The following is a 26,119-nucleotide window of genomic DNA, read 5'->3' as shown; positions in this document are numbered from 1 at the left end:
TGTACATCCCGGAGAACAGTTGAAAGGTTTTAGATTGCTGTTTAGGTTTTGGGGAATCTTATTGTCTAAATAGCTTGTAAACCTCTAAATGGTTTCATGGTTACCCTCTTTACATTTCTAATATTGACTTATTTGTAATATCTACGGAAACATCGTTTTTCATTAAAAAAAAAAAATGGTTGTTTTAAATATGTAAATAAAGTGCAAAAGTGTTGGTTATTATACAGCTTTTATGTCATACTTTCTCTGACTATTTCTCTTGGAAACACACTAGAGGGCAGTGTCATGTCCCTTACACAGCAGGATGACACGAGGAGGTCATTAGCCCAATAGATACTGCTTTACATTTGCACTTGGGGCTGAACCAAGTCAATGTTGAGGATCAAAGAATGTGAAGAGTTAGTTAACCATTTACACTTCAATTAATTTTCTATTAGTTAATCCTTACAGTAAAGGTGACAGTGACCGCAGTTGTTCACTGATGGAGAAACTGTCTTAAAACTGTCTCACATATTGTGAGGTTGTTCTTTGCCACAGATTTGTGTTTGGATGTCTTACCTATTTTGAAATCTATTGATATCAACTTTAAGATGTAAAAAAACTTAGCAATAGGCTACAATTAAGCTGTACCCCTAACCAGCCTGGTCTCATAGACTAGACGTAACATACTAAATGAATGATATGTACTCAAGTTAGTATGTTATGTTTGGTATGGTTACATAAGACAGATGGTTACTTAAGGCAAAAAGAAAAGTAGGGTGGTTAGTCAGGGTGGGTGTATAACACGAACGTCTAGCAACCCAAAGGTTGCGAGTTCGAATGTCATCCCCTAACTTTAACTCTTTTAGCTAACCCTAACCCTAGCCCTGATCTTAACCCTTTAACCTAACTCCTAAACCTAACCCTAACCCCTAGCCTAGCTGACATTAGCCAGCTAGCTAACTTTAGCCACCTAGTTGGAATTCGCAACATATCATACATTTTACAAATTCGTAACATATAATACACATTTTTATTCGTAAAATATCATATGAAATGGGTGATGGACATCCACAAATTAATACATACCATACGAAATGTAACATATCATACTAAATGGAGTATCTCGGATTTACTTACAGAATAATACGAAATGCTCGGAGACCAGGTTGACCTAACTGACAGAAGTGGACAAAAACTTTGGAATGCAGAAAGGGGGCGGCCTACAGGGAGGGACTAGACTGCTCTGAAGCAATAAATAGAAGGAAAGACCATGATTTCTTCCCAAACTGAACTACCAAAGGAGAGAGATGATAGCCTGCCTTAATGCTGTTTTTCTTCAAAAATGTTGGCACAGATGAGGACCGTAGGCTAAACAACATTCCTGGAAGTGCTATTCTCTCCACTCCAAGTCATGATCAGCTCAATGTGTGTGTCCTCTCAGGGCCATACTTCAGCCCATGGCCACGACAGGACCTTGTCGAAAACATGTCTAAGGGAAGACTGGGACAAAAAAGGGGATGTCACAAAAAAGGTTGTGATCAACGTTGGTGGCATGCGTCATGAAACTTACATGGGCACTCTCAAGAGCTTGCCTGGTACCCGTTTGGCTAAACTGATGGACCATGACCCCAGTGGTGACCCTGAAATATTCTTTGACAGACATCCAGGTGTTTTCTCCAATGTTCTGAATTACTACAGAACTGGTAAGCTTCACTGTCCAAAAGATGTCTGCGGTCCCCTTTTTGAAGAGGAGTTGGCTTTTTGGGGAGTTGACGAGGTGGACGTGGAACCTTGTTGCTGGATAACATTCTGCCAACATAGGGACGCCGAAGAGGCCCTTGCAGCGTTCGGACCATCTGACTCAAATGTGCACCACAATGAAGAGTTTCCAGAGCCATTCGATATTGAGGACAACCCAGATAATTCTCAGAGCTGCTTCAAAAGGTGGAAACCGAAAATATGGGCTTTATTTGATGACCCGTTCTCGTCTAAGGCTGCCAAGGTTTGTATTCTTTATTCTCTCCCAATGAAAAATCAGGCTAGTCAGTGTGAGGCTGGCAATTCCCTCTGGGCATTCCTACCATGCTGTGGAGAAGGTGGTATGGTAGCAGGCAGGCTCTGTTTACTGCAGTTATAAACCATATGGCTTTTCCATAAACCAAACAGCTCTAATGACTGTCCAGAGCAGGCAGCAGGCATAGAAACGGATCACAGCATTGAAACAGAGTCACTCATTTTTAAGAAAAATAAACACTTGCAATGGCTTGGAGAAGCACGTGGAAGCAGCTCTGATAGCCTGAAGCATGTCTGATATATCACACCCCTTTAAAGGCTGTGGCTGTGAATATTGAGTTTTGCCCCTGCTCTGCCCCTCTGGAAACCGCTTTCTCAAAGCTATGGATCCGGATCACGTTCTGCGCATGTGTTATTTTACGCACACATTTTTTCCTATTTAGTTGCAGCTCACTTGCCACCAGTCCCTTCACATTTCTCTCATTACTCACCCTCTTCTGAACCATGATGATGTAGTCTATGTCACTACCTCATATTTCTGAACAGCTGAAATAAAAACCTTGCTGTGATTTGAACTAACATTCAAGGCCATTATGAAGGCTACAACCTTCTCTGTCTGTTGGAATGGATATTGCAGTTCCACAAGCAGGACAGCGTACATACATGTTGCATTGGAGCAAAAACGATCTGCGTTTTGTGAGATGATGTAGGCTAATCTTTGTAGTTGCTGCCATATCGTTGCCACTGGCCAGAGTTGCTGAAATAGAACTTTGACTGCCTGTCCGCCTCCTGCTTAGCCAATGTTTGCAATGATGATTAAAAGATAACATTAAATTGCTAATTAGACTGTATCTCTGTGTCTTGCTTGTGTTTGATATGCTACCTAAATAGCTGCATGTAACTCCCCACTTGAGTTTTGCCTTGGGGAAAAAAACTATCTGCAAGTTTTTACGAACATGTTTAATCGTCTTTTGTGTACAATATGTAAATAGCTGCATGTAGCCTAATTCCCCTCCTGAAAAAATAACATGAAATCATGCATATGCTTAATAGCCTACTGAGGCATGGAATGCAATAAATAGTTGGAACATGTCAACCATGCCCTTTGTGTTCAACATAAGATTTGTAGGCTACACCCCAGGCAAAGGTGTTCAAGGAGGGGGAAGCGGCAGCGGAGCACTGGGCAGCAGCTACTCAAAAAAAAAAAATATATTGCACATGCACAGAAATCTCCATGTCTTTAGCCATGGCAAATCAGGTTCCCCAAAAATCCGGAACCGCAACCACTCCATTAATTAAATGGAAAATGCCGGAGACCACAAGAACAAAATCAAATCAAATCAAACATATTTCTATAGTACATTTCATTGCTGCCTTGCAGCAACACAATGCACTTCACAAATAAAAATAGAAAACAAAAAGGAATAAGAGATAAATAAAAGTAATCACAGACAATAAAGGGCAATAAAAACGAGTACAAAAGGTAGAAGTATAAACCACATTTTACAAATAAGTAAAGGCTAAAAGGTGTGTGCAAAAATAAATTAAAAATCCACTGTTTCTACTACCTCAGATTCTCAGGTAGGCTGTTCCATAGGCTAGGACTGTAATAATAAAAGCAGCTTCACCAGAATTGAAGCTTCAGGGTGAATCTAAATTCTATCTTCTTGATATCTTACATACGTTTTCCTTTCCTCCTTCTTAAAACAGAGAAGATTAGAGTGCAGGAACTTCAGATCTTCTGCTCCGATGTGCTTTGATAAGGAGATGGGCAGAGAAGATGTGAGGAATAAAAAAGTCCATTGAGATTCACCCTCAGAGTCCCTTGAATGGTTCAGTCATGTAACTCCCATTGAGTCATGTCACCCAAACGGAAGGTAATGTGGCTCCATATGAAACAGCGACCATGGGATTGAGCCAGTTTAGGAGACAGCACACAAGCCTAATAATCTCACCGACCAACAGCCTTTTTTATACAGTACCATTGTATATCCAACACGTCAATCAAACCGCAAAGACAAATAAATGAGTGTGTTGTTTGTGTCTTTAATCATTATGAGATGATCCACTCAGTCATATGATGCCTCTTGTCATTTGCAGGTCATTGCGTTTCTTTCCCTCTTCTTCATCCTCCTTTCCATCACAGCTTTCTGTCTGGAGACACATCAGAGCTTCCAAACGTTAGAGAACCGCACAGAGCTGGTCATAGATGGGAACCACACCGAAGAGGTGACGTACTATGAGATAGTGACCGAACCTGCTCTGACCGTGGTGGAGGGCGTCTGTGTGGTGTGGTTCATATTTGAGTTTCTGGTACGTTTCACCTGCTGCTCCAACATACTGGTGTTTGTGAAGAACATACTGAACATCATTGACTTTGTGGCCATCCTGCCCTTCTTCCTGGAGGTGGGGCTGAGTGGGAAAGCCCTGGGCTTCCTGCGTGTGCTGCGCTTTGTGAGGATCCTGAGGATCTTTAAGCTGATGCGCCACATGGTGGGCATCCGTGTGTTAGTCTACACACTAAAGGCCAGCGTTCCAGAGTTCTGCCTCCTCGCTGTCCTCTTTGGAATTGGAATACTAATTTTCAGCACCCTGGAATTCTATGCAGAGCGAGTACATGGTGACCCTGAAGACCCAACTTTGGCTGCACACACCCATTTTAAGAACATCCCCATAAGCTTCTGGTGGGCGGTGGTTACCATGACAACCCTGGGCTATGGGGACATGTACCCGGAGACCTGTTCCGGCATGGTAATTGGAGCCCTGTGTGCTCTGGCAGGTATTCTGACCATAGCCATGCCTGTCCCAGTCATAGTCAATAACTTCCGCCTGTACTACTCCCTGGCCATGGCCCAACAAAAGCTCCCAAAGAAGAAGAAGAGGCAACACCTGCCCTGTCTGGAGCGCTTAGCCAGCCATCCCCAAGAGCAGACAGAATTATGCCTGTTATCAGGGGAGCGGTCTTATTCAGGTATTTTATAATATTTGTATATTCATATTTGATTATATTAATATCCCTATTTTTGTTGCTCAGAAAACAAGCTCAATTTTTCTCTCTCTTTCCCTCTTAGAGTCCAACGTGCCTTTAATTGAATCCCAGCCTAAGTCTGGGTATGAGATCCTGGAGGTAAAGACTGGATCCTGATTGTACCATTACACCGGATTGGGACATTATAGTTATGTTATACCATGAATAACATTATAACATGTTACATTTTATCATCTTTATAGCCCATCACATGGTATAACAATATTTGTTTGTGTGTATTTAAAGTACTACATATTATTGGTTTATTGGTTTATTCGGATCCCCATTAGCTTTTGCCGAAGCAGCAGCTATTCTTCCTGGGGTCCACTCAAAAACATAAAACACGACAAGTAACAAAACACTGATATACTGATAGACAAGAAGAGTCACACAAATGTAAAATGATACCCTTTGCCCTCAGAACAGCCTCAATTTGTCTGGGCATGGACTTCGTCGGGGCAAGGTGTCAAAAGCGTTCCACAGGAATGCTGGCCCATGTTGACTTCAATACACAATCCATGTCTCAATTGTCTCAAGGCTTTAAAATCCTTCTTTAACCTTATCTACACTGATTGAAGTGGATTTAACAAATTACATCAATAAGTGATCATAGCTTTCACCTGGATTCACCTAGATGGAGATGGAAGGGAGTTCCATGCGGTCATGGCTCTGTATAATACTGTGCGTTGCCGTGAATTAGTTTTGGACTTGGGGACTGTGAAGAGACCCCTGGTGGCATGTCTTGTGGGGTATGTATGGGTGTCTGAGCTGTATGTTATTTGATTATGCAGACAATCTGGAATTTTCATCACAGTAATATTTCTCATAGAGAATAGAAGAGAATCAGTTAATCTCTCGTCAATCTTCAACCAGGAAAGACTGGCATGCATGTTCTTGATGTTAGTTCTGTGTGTGCAGTTAAGGGTAAGGCGTGCTGCTTTGTTTTGAGCCAGCTGCAGCTTTGCTAGGTCTTTCTTTGCTGCACCTGACCATATTACCGGACAGTAATCAAGATGGAACAAGACCAGAGCCTGAACAGTTGATTTTTGTGTAAAGAAAATGCAGATTTTTTTTTTATAGTAGACATAACCCTCCCCATCTTCACAACAACTTTGTCAATATGACTTGACCATTATAATTGAACATTGCATGTTACCTAGGAGTTTAGCTTCCTCAACTTGCTCAATGGTTACACCATTAATGCACAACTCCAGTTGAGGTTTAGGTCTTAAGAGAATGTTTTGAACCAAATACAATACTTTTACTGACATGTAGAGTGTGTAATCATATTCAAGTTTTAGTCAAGTAATTTAAACATAAACACAACATGTGAAGTGTTGGTCCCATGTTTCATGAGCTGAAATGAAAGAGCCCAGATATTTTCCATACGCACAAAAAGCTTATTTCTCTCAAATTTTGTACACACATTTGTTTACATCCCTGTTAGTGAGCATTTCTCATTTGCCAAGATAATCCATTCACCTGACACGTGTGGCATATCAAGAAGCTGATTAAACAGCATGATCATTACACAGGTGCACCTTGTGCTGGGGACAATAAAAGGCCACTCTAAAATGTGCAGTTTTGTCACACAACACAATGCCACAGATGTTTTGAGGGAGAGTGAAATTGGCATGCTGACTGCAGGAATGTCCACCAGAGCTGTTGTTAGGGAATTTAATGTTCATTTCTCTACTATAAGCCATCTCCAACGTCGTTTTAGAGAATTTGGCAGTACGTCCAACCGGCCTCACAACCGCAGACCACATGTAACCACGCCAGCCCAGGATCTCCACATTGGCTTCTTCACCTGCGGGATCGTCTGAGACCAGTCACCCGGACAGCTGATGAAACTGAGGAGTATTTCTGTCTGCAATAAAGCCCTTTTGTGGGGGGAAAAATATTTTGGATTGGCTAGGCCTGGCTCCCAAGTGGGTGGCCTATGCCCTCCCAGGCCCACCCATGACTTTGCCCCTGCCCAGTCATGTGAAATCCATAGATTAGGGCCTAATGAATTTATTTCAAATGACTGATTTACTGTTACTCAGTAAAATCATTGAAATTGTTGCATGTTGCATTAATATTTTTGTTCAGCTATACTCATTTATTTTACCTGAATTTAGCATTGATTTAGACATGTTTTTTTTCGATATGTGAAAGAATGAGCTGAAACAATGCTATTTTTGTAATTTTATCAGTACTTGCCTGGTTACTTCTTATTCATGATTTGTTATGTTCTGTTTAGGTGAGAGTGTGAAATCACATTGATATTTAAAACAAAATGGATGATTTATTGGGGGAAATGGAAACACAGATGAAATGTATTATTTTTTTATATAAAAACGTTCAAACCTCTAACGATATTAACACTACAAATTAAAACATGCAATTATAGTTACTGTATATTCTATAGTTTTAAGTTTCTGTTAAGTAATTTTATCATTATATGTCACAGTTGGGTGAGAGCGTAATATCACCACAATATCTGTTTGTTATAATAATACACAACAGAGTAAAAACAAGTCTAATAAAAATGTCTAATGCCTGTGTTCTGATGGGTTAAGCCTGTGTTCAGAGCTGTGTCCTCTTGCACAATCTTGTTGAAGGGTTGTACATGGGCTTCTGAGAAGCCATTTAGCTGTTCTCTGCCAAAACATCCGTTATGACGCCACAGTGAGGGAGGACAGCACCATTTCCTCTGCCAGAATAACAACAGCTCTGTACAAATATGTGTCATCTGTTGGCCTCTCCAAGTGATTGATTTACAAATCTGTACAAAGGGCGTATTTACATTGAATTGAAATGTGAATGAATTATGATCCTTGTGGACCATGACAATACTTTCCTCTGTGTACAGTATGTAGTACTTAATGAGAGTGAGGACATGTGTGAATGTGTTCTGCTGCAACCATGGTTATGTCCCAATGTGGGATATGTTGAGTGCCAAATGGCTGAATTGCGTAATGCTAGAAAGCCTTATGCTCCCATTTGTAAACAGAACAGCACAGTGTTCCAGGCCACCCAGACTACATGTATCTTATCTAGATATCTAGCTTGTCCTAAAAGTTAAACACAAATCACTTGACAGGTTGTTTATGGTTTATTTATCTTTTTGGTGATATCCAAAAAATATCTTTACTCTTTTCACATGTAGCTTCAATACTGTACAATCATAATGATGGAAGAGAGAGTAGGTTCTGGTGGTGCCTCCGATTCAATGTTCAACTTGTGCTTGGTAAGGCCCTGCACCCACTTATTATCAGAAGGAAACTACAAACTCACTAACACACATTCATAGACACAAATACACATAACCACACTCACACACTCATATTATGTTGAGTCACTATAACACTTTAGCTACAAAGGGGCAGTTCCTAACCACAACTCATTTTCCCTACAGAGGTTTTAGCCTCCCATCCCTCTACTGTTGCTCCAGCAGATAATATAGTACAATAATGCTTTAACACAGACTGTACAGAAGCTTGGGCAAACATTGAGCATACCAATATGCAGACAAAAAAACAGAAACATAACAATACTCTTTTGGAGTTCAAGTGAAAAAGTGCATTCATTTCACCACATTCAATAGTAATTTCTTCCACATGAACTCTTATTAAAACAGTTCTGCAGTGTTAAGACATTTATATACTTCACAAGTTTTGCTCTATCTTTAGAATAATTTGATTATTATTTGTTGTAGAATCTTACAGACATAAGAATATTTACAGACTTTCAAAGTGAGGGATTTCAACATGGTACAATCACAAGAGGGACTGGCTCCAGGCCAATGACTAAAACAAATATTGACTATAACCTCAAGCAAAAACTGGTGACTGCATCGATATGCTTATCCATGTGTTCTTATCTGGAGGGCCACGCCTCTCTATAAGCAGCTGAGAGAGGAACACATCAGAACCAGAGTGCTGCACATGCAGCTTGTCAGTGTTCGACAATACACGTTCACAAAACGAGGCTACATTGGGATCACACAAGGTTAACATACTGTACCCCCCTCCCATCTTCCCACTCCTTTTACAGTCCCATAGTCATAGATAAGGTATACCAACTACAAAATAGAGAAATCTTCAAATATACAATAAAATATACACAGGATGAAAACATACAACTGGTCACCTTTACAGATAAAATCGTAATTAGTCTTTAAACATTATGCGCACCAACATACACAGATAGAATATTATACAGTAATATAAATATAGTCAATTTAATCATCAACACCATGCATGGCTTTGAACATTGTGATACAAATCTAAATAAAGGAATCCTCTTCAAAAAATAAAGTTAGCTAAATGGAATCATTTTGACTTCATAGCTAGCTGTAAATCAATTGATAAGAGTGACAGACCAAGTGGGTCATGTTGCTTTATGGGTCATGTTGATTTTATATATATTTTCTTTTTTGGGGGGGATTTTCTTCCTTCCCTGTCATTTCAGATTGTCAGGTGTGCTTTTTTTTTGTTACGGTAACAACGTACGGTAAAAGCTTTGCTATCTGTGTGATGAAGGTGTGTAAATACTTGTGGGAAAAGGTCTTGGCAGATATTAAACTAACAATATATGCTTGTGTGAGTTCTCTATCTGGTTTTAATACTTCACTTCTGTAAGAGGGTTGAAATAGTCCAATGGAGAACTGTGCTCATGGTTTAAATTAAGACACACTTACATGAAGCACTGCCGTTCTGCTCATGAGTATCAGTAAATAGAGATTTGAGGATCAACCATGGGAAGGTTTATATTCCTCAGTAAAATGGAGATTGCTTTACAATCAGACTTCGATCTGATTTGGTCAAAGCTCCTTAATCATCACATTTGCTGTAATACATTCCTATTTGTGCCTATACATACTACAATCTTTCTTGTGCTGATGAATTATTTGTAACAAGGTTATGTCAATACATTTTTATGTGCTTGGTAGTAATTTATTGCAAAAACTTCTCATAATATGAGATCATCAAAAACGTTTTGTGCCCGGGAGGGACTCCTTTTGTACTCTTCATCTGTGCTATTTATAATGACTGGACAAGTCCTCTTTCATCTTCTACATCAATAGCAGCACATTATACAGTGCGTTTCTTCCTGGATTTCTGCTCTGAAAGTGATGGTGATCTGTTAATTCCGCTCTATGGTGTATGTACAGAACGTAGTCGACATGCAGACTCTTTGGTGGAGGTACGGAAGTTTCTAAGACACTAGCTACTGTATGCGTGGCCTGAAGTATCACACTATATAACTCCTACATGATGAACAAGGACAGTATTTGCTTAAAGTACACAAGATACAGTAGGAGACTGACACTAGATGAGACAGTGGTGCTTATGTGAAGAGCCTAGCATGAATGCTAGCAAATAGACAATGAAGACAGTGTCTTTACAGCAGCCTTGCACATAGTCTTTCAAAATATACAGAGCCCTCTGGAGTTGGCACTGTAACCAATGCCAAACAATATTGTTCCTGCCTCTAAACACTTAGCTGAAACAGGTAGAGCATTGCAGCGAAAGGAGGTGTGTCAAGAGCAGTGGTCTGCTCAAGTGCTTCAGTGGCACACTAAATTACAAGGAAATGTTCTACATAAAATCTAGGGAAAGCATTACTACACTCTATTTGATATAGAGGACTGATATGGAGGACTGCAAAGCTTAAAATACGAATATATACAGTGCATTCGGAAAGTATTCAGACCCTTTCACTTTTTCCACATTTCGTTACGTTACAGCCTTATTCTAAAATGTATTGAATAGTTTTTTCCCTCATCAATCTTCACACAATACCCCATAATGACAAAGCAAAAACAGGTTTTTAGACATTTTTGCAAATGTATTAAAAATTAAAAACAGAAATACTACATTTACATAAGTATTCAGACCCTTTACTCAGTACTTTGTTGAAGCACCTTCGGCAGCGATTACAGCCTCGAGTCTCCTTGGGTATGACGCTAAAAGCTGGGCACGCCTGTATTTGGAGAGTTTCTCCCATTCTTCTCTGCAGATCCTCTCAAGCTCTGTCAGGTTGGATGGGGAGCATCGCTGCACAGTTATTTTCAGGTCTCTCCAGAGATGTTCGATCGGGTTCAAGTCCGGGCTCTGGCTGGGCCACTCAAGGACATTCAGAGACTTGTCCCGAAGCCACTCCTGTGTTGTCTTGGCTGTGTGCTTAGGGTCGTTGTCCTGTTGGAAGGTGAACCTTCGCCCCAGTCTGAGGTTTTCCTCAAGGATCTTTCTGTTCTTTCCGTTCATCTTTCCCTCGATTCTGACTAGTCTCCCAGTCCCTGCCGCTGAAAAACATCCCCACAGCATGATGCTGCCACCACCATGTTTCACCGTAGGGATGGTGCCAGGTTTCCTCCAGACGTGACGCTTGGCTATACTATAAAGGCCTGATTGGTGGAGTGCTGCAGAGATGGTTGTCCTTCTGGAAGGTTCTCCCATCTCCACAGAGGAACTCTGGAGCTCTGTAAGAGTGACCATCGGGTTCTTGGTCACCTCCCTGCCCAAGGCCCTTCTCCCCTGATTGCTCAGTTTGGCTGGGCAGCCAGCTCTAGGAAGAGTCTTGGTGGTTCCAAACTTCTTCCATTTAAGAATGATGGAGGCCACTGTATTCTTGGGGACCTTCAATGCTGCATACAATTTTTGGTACCCTTCCCCAGATCTGTGCATCGACACAATCCTGTCTCGGAGCTCTACAATTCCTTCGACCTCATGGCTTGGATTTTGCTCTGACATTAACTGTCAACTGTGGGACCTTATATAGACAGGTGTGTGCCTTTCCAAATCATGTCCAATCAATTGAATTTACCACAGGTGGACTCCAATCAAGTTGTAGAAACATCTCAAGGACGATCAATGGAAAGAGGATGCACCTGAGCTCAATTTCGAGTGTCATAGCAAAGGGTCTGAATACTTATGTCTGTTTTTATTTTTTATACATTTGCAAACATTTCGAAAAACCTTTTTAGGAATAGATACACACCACTGTAACATCTCAGACACCTGACCACGTGGTTCCTCGTAAAAGCAGAGGCCTGTGTGGCAGCCCCTGCTGCAGTAAACTCTAACCTCTGGGTATGTTGGAGAGGGGAGAGGGGTGTCCTGTGATAAGGATCACAAATAGCTGAGGGTGGAGGTGTTTTGGGCAGCGCTGCAGCACCCCCTGGTGGTGAGACTCTGTAGGGTTAAGTGTGAGTTGGCCTGTAGGAGGGTGATCGTTAGGGGTTTAGGGTCAGGCTAGGGGGAGGGACATGAAGAGGATGGACAGTGATCATGAGTCGCACTCAGGGACGGTGGGGGTGACGGGGGTGGTGGGGGTTGTGGGGCTGATGGTGTTCTGCAAGCCCGTCCCGTAGCAGCTGTTGGCTGACAGGGAGTTGGGGTTTTCCAGGGGTTTGGTGCCTGGGGGGACCAGGTAGGCTTGGGACGGGGACTTGGGCGAAGGTGTCTCTCCTGGGTTCTTGCCCAGGATGAAGCGTGTCTCGTCCACCTCCAGGTTGGAGATGTCCTTCATCATGCTCTTGCGGTAGGAGACGGACAGCTTGTTGGAGCCGTCAGACATCAGGTTAAAGTGGCGGGCGATGAAGACGATGGGGAGAGGAAGCATGGCCACCACGATGAGGGAAAAGCACATGGCCAATGCCCAGGGAGGGTAGCTCTGGAAACGCTCCTGAGCCTATAGAGAGAGAAACAAGGGACATAAGGTGAAAAAGAAATACTCCTGGTGCTGACTGCAAACTCTGTAACAAGGCTAGTACACAAAATGTCAAGTGTCTATATGAAACTTTTGACTGTTTTCCAACAGGCTGACTGACCAGTTCCTCCACCCATGCATTGTACCCTGGCGGGCTGATGGCCATCTCGATGACAGTAGCCATAATGAGAACGATGAGACAACAAGGGGAGACATACTTCCACATGTAGAAATAGAAGGCATTGGGCCGGAAACCCAACATGTCCTCCAGGTCCTGCATAAACCTGACACACACATACAGGTGGGTTTAAAATAGGTCCAGCCAACTCCTTCAGTTTACAGTTTACAGTATTCACATTTTCCTTGACTCTTTCTCAATCTTCATCCTCTTATCCAACTTTCCTCTTAATTCATATAAAAACACACATTGCAATATCAGTGATGATCAGTGTGTTCACTTTACAAAGCTACCTCTGACACTATAGGGCTCTCTGAGGAGACGCCATCCTGTACCTCTTGGTGCCGTAGATCCAGGCCACTGACACATTCTCTAGGATGACCACGACAGTGAGTGGCAGACCAGCGGAGTAGTCATCAAACATGGTGACAAAGTAGTTCCCAGAGCGCTGGACGAAGAGCAGGCCACAGAAAAATGCTATGATGCAGCAGCACACTGAAAATAGATAAACAGATAAAACGACACTTTATGGAACAACACAGACTATGAAAAGACACACACACAGGCACACACACGCACATTGTAATGTTGTAATATTGTTGTATTGTGGTATTATACACAGTGGTGTAAAGTACTTACTGTAAGTAAAAATACTTCAAAGTACTACTTAAGTAGTTTTTTGGGGGTATCTGTACTTTACTTTACTATTTATATTTCTGACAACTTTTACTTTTACTTCACTACATTCCTAAAGAAAATAATGTACTTTTTATTCCATACATTTTCCCTGACACCCAAAAGTACTCATTACATTTTGAATGCTTAGTTGGAAAGAACATTTTTCCAATTCACGCACTTATCAAGAGAACATCCCTGGTCATCCCTACTGCCTCTGATCTGGCGGACTCACACATGTTTCATTCGTAAATGATGTCTGAGTGTCAGAGTGTGCCCCTGGCTATCCGTAAATTAAAAAAACAAGAAAATGGTGCCATCTGTTTTGCTTAATATAAGGAATTAGAAATTATTCATACTTTTACTTGTGATACTTAAGTATATTTTAGCAATTACATTTACTTTTGATACTTAAGAATATTTAAAACCAAGTACTTTTAGACTTTTACTCAAGTAGTATTTTACTGGGTGACTTTCACTTTTACAGTGGGGAAAAAAAGTATTTAGTCAGCCACCAATTGTGCAAGTTCTCCCACTTAAAAAGATGAGAGAGGCCTGTAATTTTCATCATAGGTACACGTCAACTATGACAAACAAAATTAGATTTTTTTTCTCCAGAAAATCACATTGTAGGATTTTTTATGAATTTATTTGCAAATTATGGTGGAAAATAAGTATTTGGTCAATAACAAAAGTTTCTCAATACTTTGTTATATACCCTTTGTTGGCAATGACACAGGTCAAACGTTTTCTGTAAGTCTTCACAAGGTTTTCACACACTGTTGCTGCTATTTTGGCCCATTCCTCCGTGCAGATCTCCTCTAGAGCAGTGATGTTTTGGGGCTGTCGCTGGGCAACACAGACTTTCAACTCCCTCCAAAGATGTTCTATGGAGTTGAGATCTGGAGACTGGCTAGGCCACTCCAGGACCTTGAAATGCTTCTTACGAAGCCACTCCTTCGTTGCCCGGGCGGTGTGTTTGGGATCATTGTCATGCTGAAAGACCCAGCCACGTTTCATCTTCAATGCCCTTGCTGATGGAAGGAGGTTTTCACTCAAAATCTCACGATACATGGCCCCATTCATTCTTTCCTTTACACGGATCAGTCGTCCTGGTCCCTTTGCAGAAAAACAGCCCCAAAGCATGATGTTTCCACCCCCATGCTTCACAGTAGGTATGGTGTTCTTTGGATGCAACTCAGCATTCTTTGTCCTCCAAACACGACGAGTTGAGTTTTTACCAAAAAGTTCTATTTTGGTTTCATCTGACCATATGACATTCTCCCAATCCTCTTCTGGATCATCCAAATGCACTCTAGCAAACTTCAGACGGGCCTGGACTAGTACTGGCTTAAGCAGGGGGACACGTCTGGCACTGCAGGATTTGAGTCCCTGGCGGCGTAGTGTGTTACTGATGATAGGCTTTGTTACTTTGGTCCCAGCTCTCTGCAGGTCATTCACTAGGTCCCCCCTTGTGGTTCTGGGATTTTTGCTCACCGTTCTTGTGATCATTTTGACCCCACAGGGTGAGATCTTGCGTGGAGCCCCAGATCGAGGGAGATTATCAGTGGTCTTGTATGTCTTCCATTTCCTAATAACTGCTCCCACAGTTGATTTCTTCAAACCAAGCTGCTTACCTATGCAGATTCAGTCTTCCCAGCCTGGTGCAGGTCTACAATTTTTTTTCTGGTGTCCTTTGACAGCTCTTTGGTCTTGGCCATAGTGGAGTTTGGAGTGTGACTGTTTGAGGTTGTGGACAGGTGTATTTTATACTGATAACAAGTTCAAACAGGTGCCATTAATACAGGTAACGAGTGGAGGACAGAGGAGCCTCTTAAAGAAGAAGTTACAGGTCTGTGACAGCCAGAAATCTTGCTTGTTTGTAGGTGACCAAATACTTATTTTCCACCATAATTTGCAAATAAATTCATAAAAAATCCTACAATGTGGTTTTCTAGATTTTTTTTCTCTCAATTTGTCTGTCATAGTTGACGTGTACCTATGATGAAAATTACAGGCCTCTCTCATCTTTTTAAGTGGGAGAACTTGCACAATTGGTGGCTGACTAAATACTTTTTTCCCCACTGTACTTGTCATTTTCTATTAAGGTATCTTTACTTTTACTAAAGTATGACAATTGGGTACTTTTTCCACCACTGATTATACATTTTGTATTGTAGATATGTAGTGGTTGAGAGAATGCCAAGAGTGTGCAAAGCTGTCATCAAGGCAAAGAGTGGCTACTTTAAAGAATCTAAAATATATTTTGATTTGTTTAACACTTTTTTGGTTAATACATGATTCCATATGTATTATTTCATAGTTTTTATGTCTTCACTATTATTCTACAATGTAGAAAATAGTAAAAATAAAGAAAAACCCTTTAATGAGTAGGTGTGTCCAAACTTTGGACTGGTAGTGTATGTATGCAACATTGCTTTTATTGCTATTACTTTGTAATCAGCCCTACAAGGACTAGAACAATAGTATAAAAAAGTAGTCATCCTTAAAAATCTCAGAATTTGTGAGTCTTACCTAGTTCCCCACTCTGTCTTGGTGAAAAGTGCTGAATTTGTGTAATAAACTATGATAGAGGAGAATGGTAGAGCCACAGTGGATTTTAGGGCTGACCTGTGAAGAGCTCCTTCTGGACCTTGTAGGTGTCAAGGACGGGCGTGGTGATGCCTGTCATGGTGCCGATCATACTGCCCAGGCCCAGGTTGATGAGCATGAAGAAGAACATGACGGACCAGAAGGGAGAGGCCGGGAAATGAGTCATGGCCTCTGTGAAGGCAATGAAGGCCAATCCTGTACCCTGCACTGACTGCAGAGAGAGAGGGATGGATAGAGAGAGAAAGAGAAAAAAAGAGTGAAGGAGAGAGGGAGCAAAAGAAGACCAAGATATTGTGATAGAGAGAGGGAGAGGGTACAGAAGAGCCAAGAAGGAGTTTAGTTAAAACTAAAGCAGGAAGCACCAGTGACTCGGTCAATAAAGAAGTGGTCAGATGATGCAGATGCTAAGCTACAGGACTGTTTTGCTAGCACAGACTGGAATATGTTTCGGGATTCTTCGGATGGCATTAAGGAGTACACCACATCAGTCACTGGCTTCATCAATAAGTGCATCGATGACGTCATCCCCACAGTGACCGTACGTACATACCCCAACCAGAAGCCATTGATTACAGGCAACATCCACACTGAGCTAAAGGGTAGAGCTGCCGCTTTCAGGGAGAGGGACTCTAACCCGGACGCTTATAAGAAATCCCGCTATGCCCTTCGACGAACCATTAAACAGGCAAAGCGTCAATACAGGACTAAGATTGAATCGTACAACACCGGCTCCAACGCGCATCGGATGTGGCAGGGCCTGCAAACTATTACAGACCACAAAGGGAAGCACAGCCGCGAGCTGCCCAGTGACACAAACCTACTAGACGAGCTAAATTACTTCTATGCTCGCTTCGAGGCAAGCAACACTGAAGCATACATGAGAGCATCAGCTGTTCTGGACGACTGTGTGATCACGCTCTCCATAGCTGATGTGAGTAAGACCTTCAAACAGGTCAACATTCACAAAGCTGCAGGGCCAGGCGGATTACCAGGACGTGTACTCCGAGCATGCGCTGACCAACTGGCAAGTGTCTTCACTGACATTTTCAACCTGTCCTTGACTGAGTCTGTAATACCAACATGTTTCAAGCAGACCACCATAGTCCCTGTGCCCAACAACACTAAGGTAACCTGCCTAAATGACTACAGACCCGTAGCACTCACGTCTGTAGCCATGAAGTGCTTTGAAATGCTGGTCATGGCTCAGATCAACACCATTATCCCAGAAATTGTAGACCCACTCCAATTTGCATATCGCCTCAACAGATCCACAGATGATGCAATCTCTATTGCACTCCACACTGCCCTTTCCCACCTTGACAAAAGGAACACCTACGTGAGAATGCTATTCATTGACTACAGCTCAGCGTTCAACACCATAGTGCCCTCAAAGCTCATCACTAAGCTAAGGACCCTGGTACTAAACACCTCTCTCTACAACTAGATCCTGGACTTCCTGACGGGCCGCCCCAGGTGGTAAGGGTAGGTAACAACACATCTGCCACGCTGATCCTCAACACAGGGGCCCTTCAGGGGTATGTGCTCAGTCCCCTCCAGTACTCCCTGTTCACCAATGACTGCATGGCCAGGCACGACCCCAACACCATCATTAAGTTTGCCGACGACACAACAGTGGTAGGCCTGATCACCGACAACGATGAGAGCCTATAGGGAGGAGGTCAGAGACCTGGCCGTGTGGTGCCAGGATAACAACCCCTCCCTCAACGTGATCAAGAGAAAGAAGATGATTGTGGACTACAGGAAAAGGAGGACCGAGCACGCCCCCATTCTCATCGACGGGGCTGTAGTGGAGCAGGTTGAGAGCTTCAAGTTCCTTGGTGTCCACATCACCAACAAACTATCATGGTCCAAACACACCAAGACAGTCATAAAGAGGGCACGACAAAGCCTATTCCCCCTCAGGAGACTGAAAAGATTTGGCATGGGTCCTCAGATCCTCAAAAAGTTCTACAGCTGCACCATCGAGAGCATCATGACTGGTTGCATCAGTGCTTGGTATGGCAACTGCTCGGCCTCCGACCGCAAGGCACTACAGAGGGCAGTGCGTACGGCCCAGTACATCACTGGGGCCAAGCTTCCTGCCATCCAGGACCTATATACCAGGCGGTGTAAGAGGAAGGCCCTAAAAATGGTCAAACTCCAGCCACCCTAGTCATAGACTGTTCTCTCTGCTACCGCACAGTAAGCGGTACCGGAGCGCCAAGTCTAGGTCCAAAAGGCTTCTTAACAGCTTCTACCCCCAAGCCATAAGACTCCTGAACAACTAATCAAATGGCTACCCGGACGCTGCTGCTACTCTCTGTTTATTATCTATGCATAGTCACTTTAACTCTACGTACATGTACATATTACCTCAATTACCTCGGCTAACCTGTGCCCCCGCACATTGACTCTGTAGCGGTACCCCCTGTATATAGCCTAGCTACTGTTATTTTACTGCTGCTCTTTAATTATTTGTTATTTCTTTGTATTTGTTATTTTATTTGTTACTTATTTTTCTTAAAACTGCTGTTAAGGGCTTGTAAGCATTTCACTGTAAGGTCTACATCTGTTCTATTCGGCGCATGTGACAAATACAATTTTATTTTATTTTATTTATAAGGATGACTAGAAAAAGCCTAATTGGTTTGGTGTTGTGAAGATGGATTATATACAGATCCAGTTTCGGTGATGTAGAGCTCAAAGCCCAGACAAACAGACCCACTGTACCTTGTTGAGCTCATCCTCCAGGACACAGGGGTCCAGGCCCAGCTCGGCGAAGCTGCCCTCCTTCACAGTCTTGATGACGCCGTATATCTCAGCGTAATCTACGGTGGACAGCTGGGAGAAGTTGACGTGTGGCGGAATGAGGTCATGACTCAGCACGTTAGAGTTCAGGTAGCCAAGGATCTTCTCTGCATTCCTGAAGACACCACAGGGAAACATGTTAGAGCACAAGATGAAACGTACTGCAAAAGTCCTGACTCTGATCACAGAGAGGGCATGATAAAAAATGTATGGCGTGAGCAAAGAGTCGTTTCATTCTGGATTAGACAGCTTAAATTCCCTCCACTATCACTAGGGGAGAATGGGGTAAATTGAGCCATTTTTTACATTCAGCATCACTCCGTCAAAGGAAATATAGTTTTCTTTCTAACCGAGATACCTACATATATTTTAGGATGTTGTGTATCCCTGGAAATAATCAGAATTAATGTAAACATAACAGTTTTGAAAACATAGCTTGTCCAAAAAAAGTGGTCTCTTGGCAGAATCTATCCCGGGTATTGGGTAAATTGAGCATAGGGACAGGGTAAGTTGAGCAGACTTGGGGTAAGTGGGTGATGGTGTCCTGTGACAGTGGGTGATGGTTCTGGTAGGTCAAAGTTTAATTCAAGGAATGGGGGGGGTATGGTATATTGAATAACTTAAATGCATAGATTCTCTGTTCAATATCACTTACCCTTCCATTTATTGACCACTTGCCTGGGACAGGGATATTGTTTGGATGTGCCAATTCGTAGGTAAGTTCTCTGCATTTGAGGCTACTAAGCCCATGAAACTGGTCTGCAAGATTCTTGATATGTTTAGCAAGCTCAGACTCCATGTCATCAGATAATACTTTGTGTGCTTCTGCTACTCTATCATAGCCACTCTTTTGCATAGGTACAGGTATCGTTTTCTTTTTTGTCAATGTACCTCTTCGGTGTCATTCAGTCTATTTTTTCATCCCTTGCTCCTGCTCGAATGGACTTCTTCCTTTCTCTCACTTCCTTGGCTGCTCTCTCAAGAACCTCAAGGGGGGCTAGACCCCTGCCCTTTTTATGTCTGTATGCACAGGGCATGATGATGTCTTGTCTGTAACAATAAACATGCACTTGAGTTCATACGCATGACACATTGCAAAAATAATATCAGTTTTATGTATAAAACGGACAATATGTAATCATTGTTTGTATGGGGTATGGTGGCCATTGGCTCAACTTACCCCAATGCAAACATTTGGACTATATTAACTCACACATCTACAGGGATGCACTTTCATGCTAGGTTTAGGACCTCATATTGTAGCTTATAAAGACCCCAACTGATGTATAAAACAATCTTAAAATGATCTACTTTGGTTTAGATAAAAGCATCATGAAACTTAGAACACAATACATTCATTTGACTTTGTGAAAATCAGTTTTCAGTTTCTTGGACCTAACTTTTTCCATGTGGTTTCTTCATTCACAGACTCCATGAAATGATGACCTCCAAAATATTTGGTCACATGATTAATTTTATGTATGGTTTCCTAGAAACAAGGCTGGCTCAACTTACCCCTTTGGCTCAACTTACCCCACTCTCCCCTACTAGATGGCCGATAGGGCAGTTGATTTGAACTCACTCTATGACACACTTCTCGTTCATAAGGTTTGCCTTGAAGCCCAGCACAGCGAACACCACCAGAGTAGCCAGGATGGAGGTGACAAAGTTGATAAAGGAGACGAGCACGGCGTCAAAGTGGCAGTTGTTGTCTATCTTGTTGTAGCTGGAGAAGGCGATGACTCCACCGAAGCCCAGGCCAAGGGCAAAAAACACCTGTGTGGCTGCCTCCCTCCAAACCTGGGGCTCCAGCATCTTCTCCAGCTTGAACACACAATAACACATTGACTGACTGGTTGGTTTTAATTATTAGAAATGTTTATAAATTATATAGGGGTAGTAGCTGTCTTACCACTGGCTTTTCCCATAAATGACAGCATGCAACTGCAATGGAAGCTTCTCTGTGCATGCATGCGTGTGCGCATGTGTATAACGGCCTTCTCTGAATCTCACCTTGGGAGTGAACATGTGTGCGATGCCATCCACAGCGCCCTTCAACAGCAAACCTCTCACCAGGAAACAGAAGAGCACCACGTAGGGGAACAGAGAGCTGAAGTACATCACCTGTCAGACCACAGGAAACAACATTCAGTCACACGTTCTGTATTATAGCTACACCATCCATGCCAGAGGAAGGAAGGACACCAGTTCAGCAGCACTCCAGTTCAGTAGAACTCCAGTTCAGTTGTGCAATTTTTAGTCATGTCATGTTCTTTAAAAAGTGTGGACCTGTCATATATTTTCCCTACACTCTTTTGACTCTTCCCCCATGCCCCCTGCCCGTCTCCCCAGGCATCCTGCCCCTCTCCCCCACACCCCTCTCCCCCACGTCCCCTGCCCCTCTCCCCACACCCAGTTTCCCTTTCCCCCACACCCCCTGCCCCTCTCCCCCATCCTCCTTGCCCCTCTTCCCCACAAACCCTCCACTTTCTCCCCACAGTGCTCCCTACCTTCCCGGAGGACGCGATACCTCTGATGACAGCCAGGCAGACGATGATCCAGGCCACCAGCAGAGACAGGGTCATCTTGACGTTCAGGCCGCCGCTATCTGCGATGGTGCTGGTGGTATTCAGGGTCTGGCGGTACCAAAAGTAGGTGGTGGCCGAGCTTTTCTCACACTCAGGCTCCACGACTGCAGAGGGGTGAGGGGGAGGAGGGTGGTCAGTGAGGGGGGAGGGAGAGAGAGAGGGAGGGTGAGAAGAGTGTTGGTGAAAAGGGAGGGAGGTCAGAGAGAATGAAAGAGAGGGAGAGAAAGGGGAGGGAGGTATGAGATAGGGAGAGTAAAGGGGGAGTAGAAGGGCGGAAGATAGAGAACAAGATAAATATAATAAGGGATAGAATATTTACACAGGGACCAAATCCCCTCCCCCCTCTGGATTGGCTCTCCCAGACTGACATTAGTAAGGTAAACCAACCTGGAGTCAGGGGTAGACGTAACATAGTAAACGAAGATCTGGGACACTCCAATTAGTATGATATGTTACGTTTGGTATGGTATGTATTAATTTGTGGATGCCCATCATCCATTTCGTATGATATGTTACAAATTACAATTCGTATGATATGTTACGTATTGCAATTCGTACAATATGTTACAAATTTGCAATTCATATGATATGTTATGAATTTCAATTTGTTGTGGCTAACGTTAGCTGGATGGCTAGGTGGCTAGGTGGCTAATGCTAATGTTAGCTAGGTGGCTAACGTTAGCTAGGCTATTGGTTAGGGGTTAAGTTTAGGGTTAAGGCTAAGAGTTAGGTTAAAGGGTTAAGAGTTAGGGTTAGGCTTAGTTAACATGCTAAGTAGTTGCAAAGTAGCTAAAAAGTAGTCAGTAGTTGCAAATTTGCTAATTAGCTAAAATGGTAAAGTTGTCCAAGATGAGATTCGAAGACACAACCTTTGGTTTGCTAGACATTAGCGTTATACGCCTACCCATCCACCCTGACCAACCACCCTCCTTTCATTTTTTCCTTAAGTAACCTCTGTCTTATGTAACCATCCTAAACGTAACATATCATACTAATTTGAGTGTCCCGGATTTTCATTTACTATGTTATGTTTAGTCTATGAGACCAGCCTGGGTAAACAAAGTCATCCTTGTACTTGGCATGCACAGTGTGAGCACTCATTCAGGACTCTCATATTTTCACCTTTAATAGTTCAACCTTGGGTAAAATATACATGGATCTAAGTCTGGAGAAAGCATTCTTACAGATGTACTGCAGAAATACACACACATGGACACACATGCATGCACGCACAGAAATGGCCAGCTCAACTAAGTGTACCAGTCTCTATTTATGTCAAGTAGATGGCAATGTTCAGCAGAGGAAATCAAGATGGCCTCCATAATTCTCTTTTTATCCTCTCTTGCTTCCTCTCTCTATGAGTGATTGCATTCAAGCTTATATGCAGTAACTCTGTCTATCTGTGCCCCTCTCTCTCTCCCTCCCTTATCTCTCCCATCTCCCTCCTCTCCTACATGTCGCTCCAGCATGACCGAACTGTATTAAAAGTGAAAGCTACAGTAGGTCTGAATGACCTTGGTCTCTGTGTTCTTTAGCTGATCGGTGCCAATGTGAACCACAGTCTATATGATGTTGTTAGTGCAGACATGTAACCATGGGGCCAGGCCAGAGTGGGTGCAAAGCAGTGTGGTCCTGGGGTCCCACAACCCTGCATGAATTATGGGGTCTACCGTTCACTATGACCATGGCGAGAGGTCACTTTTTAACACAGGATTAAAGACAATGCTACAGACAACCTGTAATGCCACTGTGGAAAACCTCATTTACCACTATACTGTAGTGTAGGAGGTTACCTGGCACGGTGTAGTAAACCACCATTAGCAGTAATGTACAATTAAACCTATGGGGAATCACATACAATACTAGCATTTGTGTGAAGTACTGTATGATTACACAATAACATGATGACTTGCTACACCATGCCTTATGCCTCTGTCTCTCAGTGTAAGAACCCTTCTGTTGGAGCAGAACTATCTGACCAGCTGCAGCTGCTCTCCTCCATGCTCACTGGTGGCTGACTGTCTCATACTGCTGTGACATGTGAGGGGCGGAGGAGAGGAGAGGAGACGAGAAGAGAGGAAAGGAGATGAAAAGAGAAGAGAGGTCAGGCGCTGAGTGATTTTATTATCACCACTTCTAATCTAATAGAGCCTCAGAGGACTTTAATCTGGAGTATCTCCATCTGAGTCATGAAGGAGTCTCGTAAGTAAACTAACACCATCAGCTGATCGAGTTAGATGTGTGATTCAGCGCCTGCCCTGGTCGACACTGGATTGAACTGGGAGATTGAACTACGAAACACAAATGTGTTTCTCTCAGACTGATCAAAAATGATCGTGCAAGTATGGATTCATTCTTATTCTACAGGGCAAAATGAGTGTGTATAACCCGTTGGAAATGAGTAATATCTGAGTAATCAAATACAGGCCTTATTAAAAAAGGAGAATGGATTCAAAATCCATTGAAGCCTTTCTAGTTTGTGTGACAAAGTGTGACAAACCACATTGGTCATGGCCACCCTGCTGCGTTATATGACTTTTCTGTGCCTTCTGCATCTCTCCTCTGTCCCTCTATTCAGATCTGGCATCCACTCACTTGCTAATGATCCATTCCTCCTGATAGGGCATTCGGCCCATGGCAGTGGGTACTGGAAGGACTGGAAGAAGTAGAATATGCTCCAGCCGATGATGACATTGTAGTAGAGCCCCACAAAGCCACACACCTGGAATGGAGGAGAGGCAGAGTCTGTTCGAGTAAGAAAGTCCATTGGAACTGAGGTGCTCCTCAGCACGAGTCCATCTCACTGCTAGTTGATGCCACACTTTCAGTCAAATGGCAGAGTGTGTGTGTGTGAATGTTCATACATATACACTACTAAGAGGCAATGTCAATATCTTTCTCATTCAGATGGAGTATTCATCCTCCTTGGCGTTTTTCCTATTTTGTTGCATTACAACCTGTAATTTAAATTGATATTTATTTGGATTTCATCTAATGGACATACACAAAATAGTCCAAATTGGTGAAGTGAAATGAAAAAAATAACTTGTTTCAAAAAATTATACAAAATAAATAACAAAAAAGTGGTGTGTGCATATGTATTCAGGCCCTTTGCTATGAAGCCCCTAAATAAGATCTGGTGCAACCAATTACCTTCAAAAGTCACATATTTAGTTAAATAAAGTCCACCTGTGTGCAATCTAAGTGTCACATGATCTGTCACATGATCTCAGTATATATACACCTGTTCTGAAAGGCCCCAGAGTCTGCAACACCACTAAGCAAGGGGCACCACCAAGCATTGGCACCATGAAGACCAAGGAGCTCCCCAAACAGGTCAGGGACAAAGTTGTGGAGAAGTACAGATCAGGGTTGGGTTATAAAAAAAGATCAGAAACATTGAACATCCCATGGAGCACCATTAAATCCATTGTTAAAAAATTGAAAGAATATGGCACCACAACAAACCTGCCAAGAGTGGGCCGCCCACCAAAACTCACGGACCAGGCAAGGAGGGTATTAATCAGAGAGGCAACAAAGAGACCAAAGATAACCCTGAAGGAGCTGCAAAGCTCCACAGCGGAGATTGGAGTATCTGTCCATAGGACCACTTTAAGCCGTACACTACACAGAGCTGGGATTTACGGAAGAGTGGCCAGAAAAAAGCCATTGCTTAAAGAAAAAAATAAGCAAACCATTTGGTGTTCGCCAAAAGGCATGTGTGAGACTCCTTAAACATATGGAAGAAGGTACTCTGGTCAGATGAGACTAAAATTTAGCTTTTTGGCCATCATGGAAAACGCTATGTCTGGCGCAAACCCAACACCACTCATCACCTGAGAAGACCATCCCCACAGTGAAGCATGATGGCAGCATCATGCTGTGGGGATGTTTTTCATCGGCAGGGACTGGTCAGCATTGAAGGAATGATGGATGGCGCTAAATACAGGGAAATTCTTGAGGGAAACCTGTTTCAGTCTTCCTGAGATTTGAGACTGGGACGGAGGTTCACCTTCCAGCAGGACAATGACCCTAAGCATACTGCTAAAGCAACACTTGAGTGGTTTAAGGGGAAACATTTAAATGTCTTGGAATGGCCTAGTCAAAGCCCAGACCTCAATCCAATTGAGAGATTGCTGTACACCTGCGGAACCCATCCAACTTGAAGGAGCTGGAGCAGTTTTGCCTTGAAGAATGGGCAAAAATCCCACTGGCTGGATGTGCCAAGCTTATAGAGACATACCCCAAGAGACTTGCAGCTGTAATTGCTGCAAAAGGTGGCTCTACAAAGTATTGACTTTGGGGTGGGGGGGGGGGGGTGGGGGGGTGAATAGTTATGCACGCTCAAGTTTTCTGTTTTTTTCGTCTTATTTCTTGTTTGTATCACAAGAAAAAATATTTTGCATCTTCAAAGTGGTAGGCATGTTGTGTAAATCAAATTATACAAACCCCCCAAAAATCCATTTTAATTCCAGGTTGTAAGGCAACAAAATAGGTGAAATGCCAAGGGGGGTGAATACTTTCGTAAGCCAC

The 26,119-nt window shown here is 42.8% G+C and overlaps 2 protein-coding genes across 2 annotated transcripts in view; one reads left to right on the top strand and one right to left on the bottom strand.

Annotated features, from left to right (window-relative positions):
* The first annotated feature begins 1,130 nt into the window (after nucleotides 1–1,130).
* Nucleotides 1,131–5,555, top strand: LOC121577641 (potassium voltage-gated channel subfamily C member 1-like). Its single transcript, XM_041891395.2, has 3 exons — nucleotides 1,131–1,984; nucleotides 4,096–4,966; nucleotides 5,067–5,555. Exons 1-3 carry the CDS (start codon nucleotides 1,394–1,396, stop codon nucleotides 5,138–5,140), a joined length of 1,536 nt encoding a protein of 511 aa, XP_041747329.2. The 5' UTR covers nucleotides 1,131–1,393; the 3' UTR covers nucleotides 5,141–5,555.
* Nucleotides 5,556–11,922: 6,367 nt separating this feature from the next.
* Nucleotides 11,923–26,119, bottom strand: part of LOC121577640 (sodium-dependent neutral amino acid transporter SLC6A17-like) — a 50,585-nt gene continuing 36,388 nt past the window's right edge. The window contains exons 4-12 of the mRNA XM_045224069.1: nucleotides 24,182–24,308; nucleotides 21,509–21,690; nucleotides 21,012–21,122; nucleotides 20,581–20,822; nucleotides 18,921–19,113; nucleotides 16,209–16,401; nucleotides 13,238–13,397; nucleotides 12,846–13,008; nucleotides 11,923–12,706 (exon numbers count right to left, since the gene is read on the bottom strand). Of these exons, the coding sequence (XP_045080004.1) occupies nucleotides 12,302–12,706; nucleotides 12,846–13,008; nucleotides 13,238–13,397; nucleotides 16,209–16,401; nucleotides 18,921–19,113; nucleotides 20,581–20,822; nucleotides 21,012–21,122; nucleotides 21,509–21,690; nucleotides 24,182–24,308 (1,776 nt within the window). The 3' untranslated portion in view covers nucleotides 11,923–12,301. The remainder of the gene's footprint in view (nucleotides 12,707–12,845; nucleotides 13,009–13,237; nucleotides 13,398–16,208; nucleotides 16,402–18,920; nucleotides 19,114–20,580; nucleotides 20,823–21,011; nucleotides 21,123–21,508; nucleotides 21,691–24,181; nucleotides 24,309–26,119) is intronic.

This window comes from Coregonus clupeaformis, chromosome 12 (assembly GCF_020615455.1).
Source record: "Coregonus clupeaformis isolate EN_2021a chromosome 12, ASM2061545v1, whole genome shotgun sequence".
Taxonomy (NCBI): Eukaryota; Metazoa; Chordata; class Actinopteri; order Salmoniformes; family Salmonidae; genus Coregonus; species Coregonus clupeaformis.
This window is presented reverse-complemented; position numbering and strand designations above follow the sequence as displayed.

Bases quoted from the DNA above. Each gene is read 5' to 3' on its own strand.
- LOC121577641 (XM_041891395.2), top strand. From the start codon at position 1,394: ATGATCAGCTCAATGTGTGTGTCCTCTCAGGGCCATACTTCAGCCCAT. The intron at 1,985-4,095 runs GTTTGTATTCTT...TGTCATTTGCAG, and splicing joins TCTCGTCTAAGGCTGCCAAG to GTCATTGCGTTTCTTTCCCT. The intron at 4,967-5,066 runs GTATTTTATAAT...TTTCCCTCTTAG, and splicing joins AGGGGAGCGGTCTTATTCAG to AGTCCAACGTGCCTTTAATT.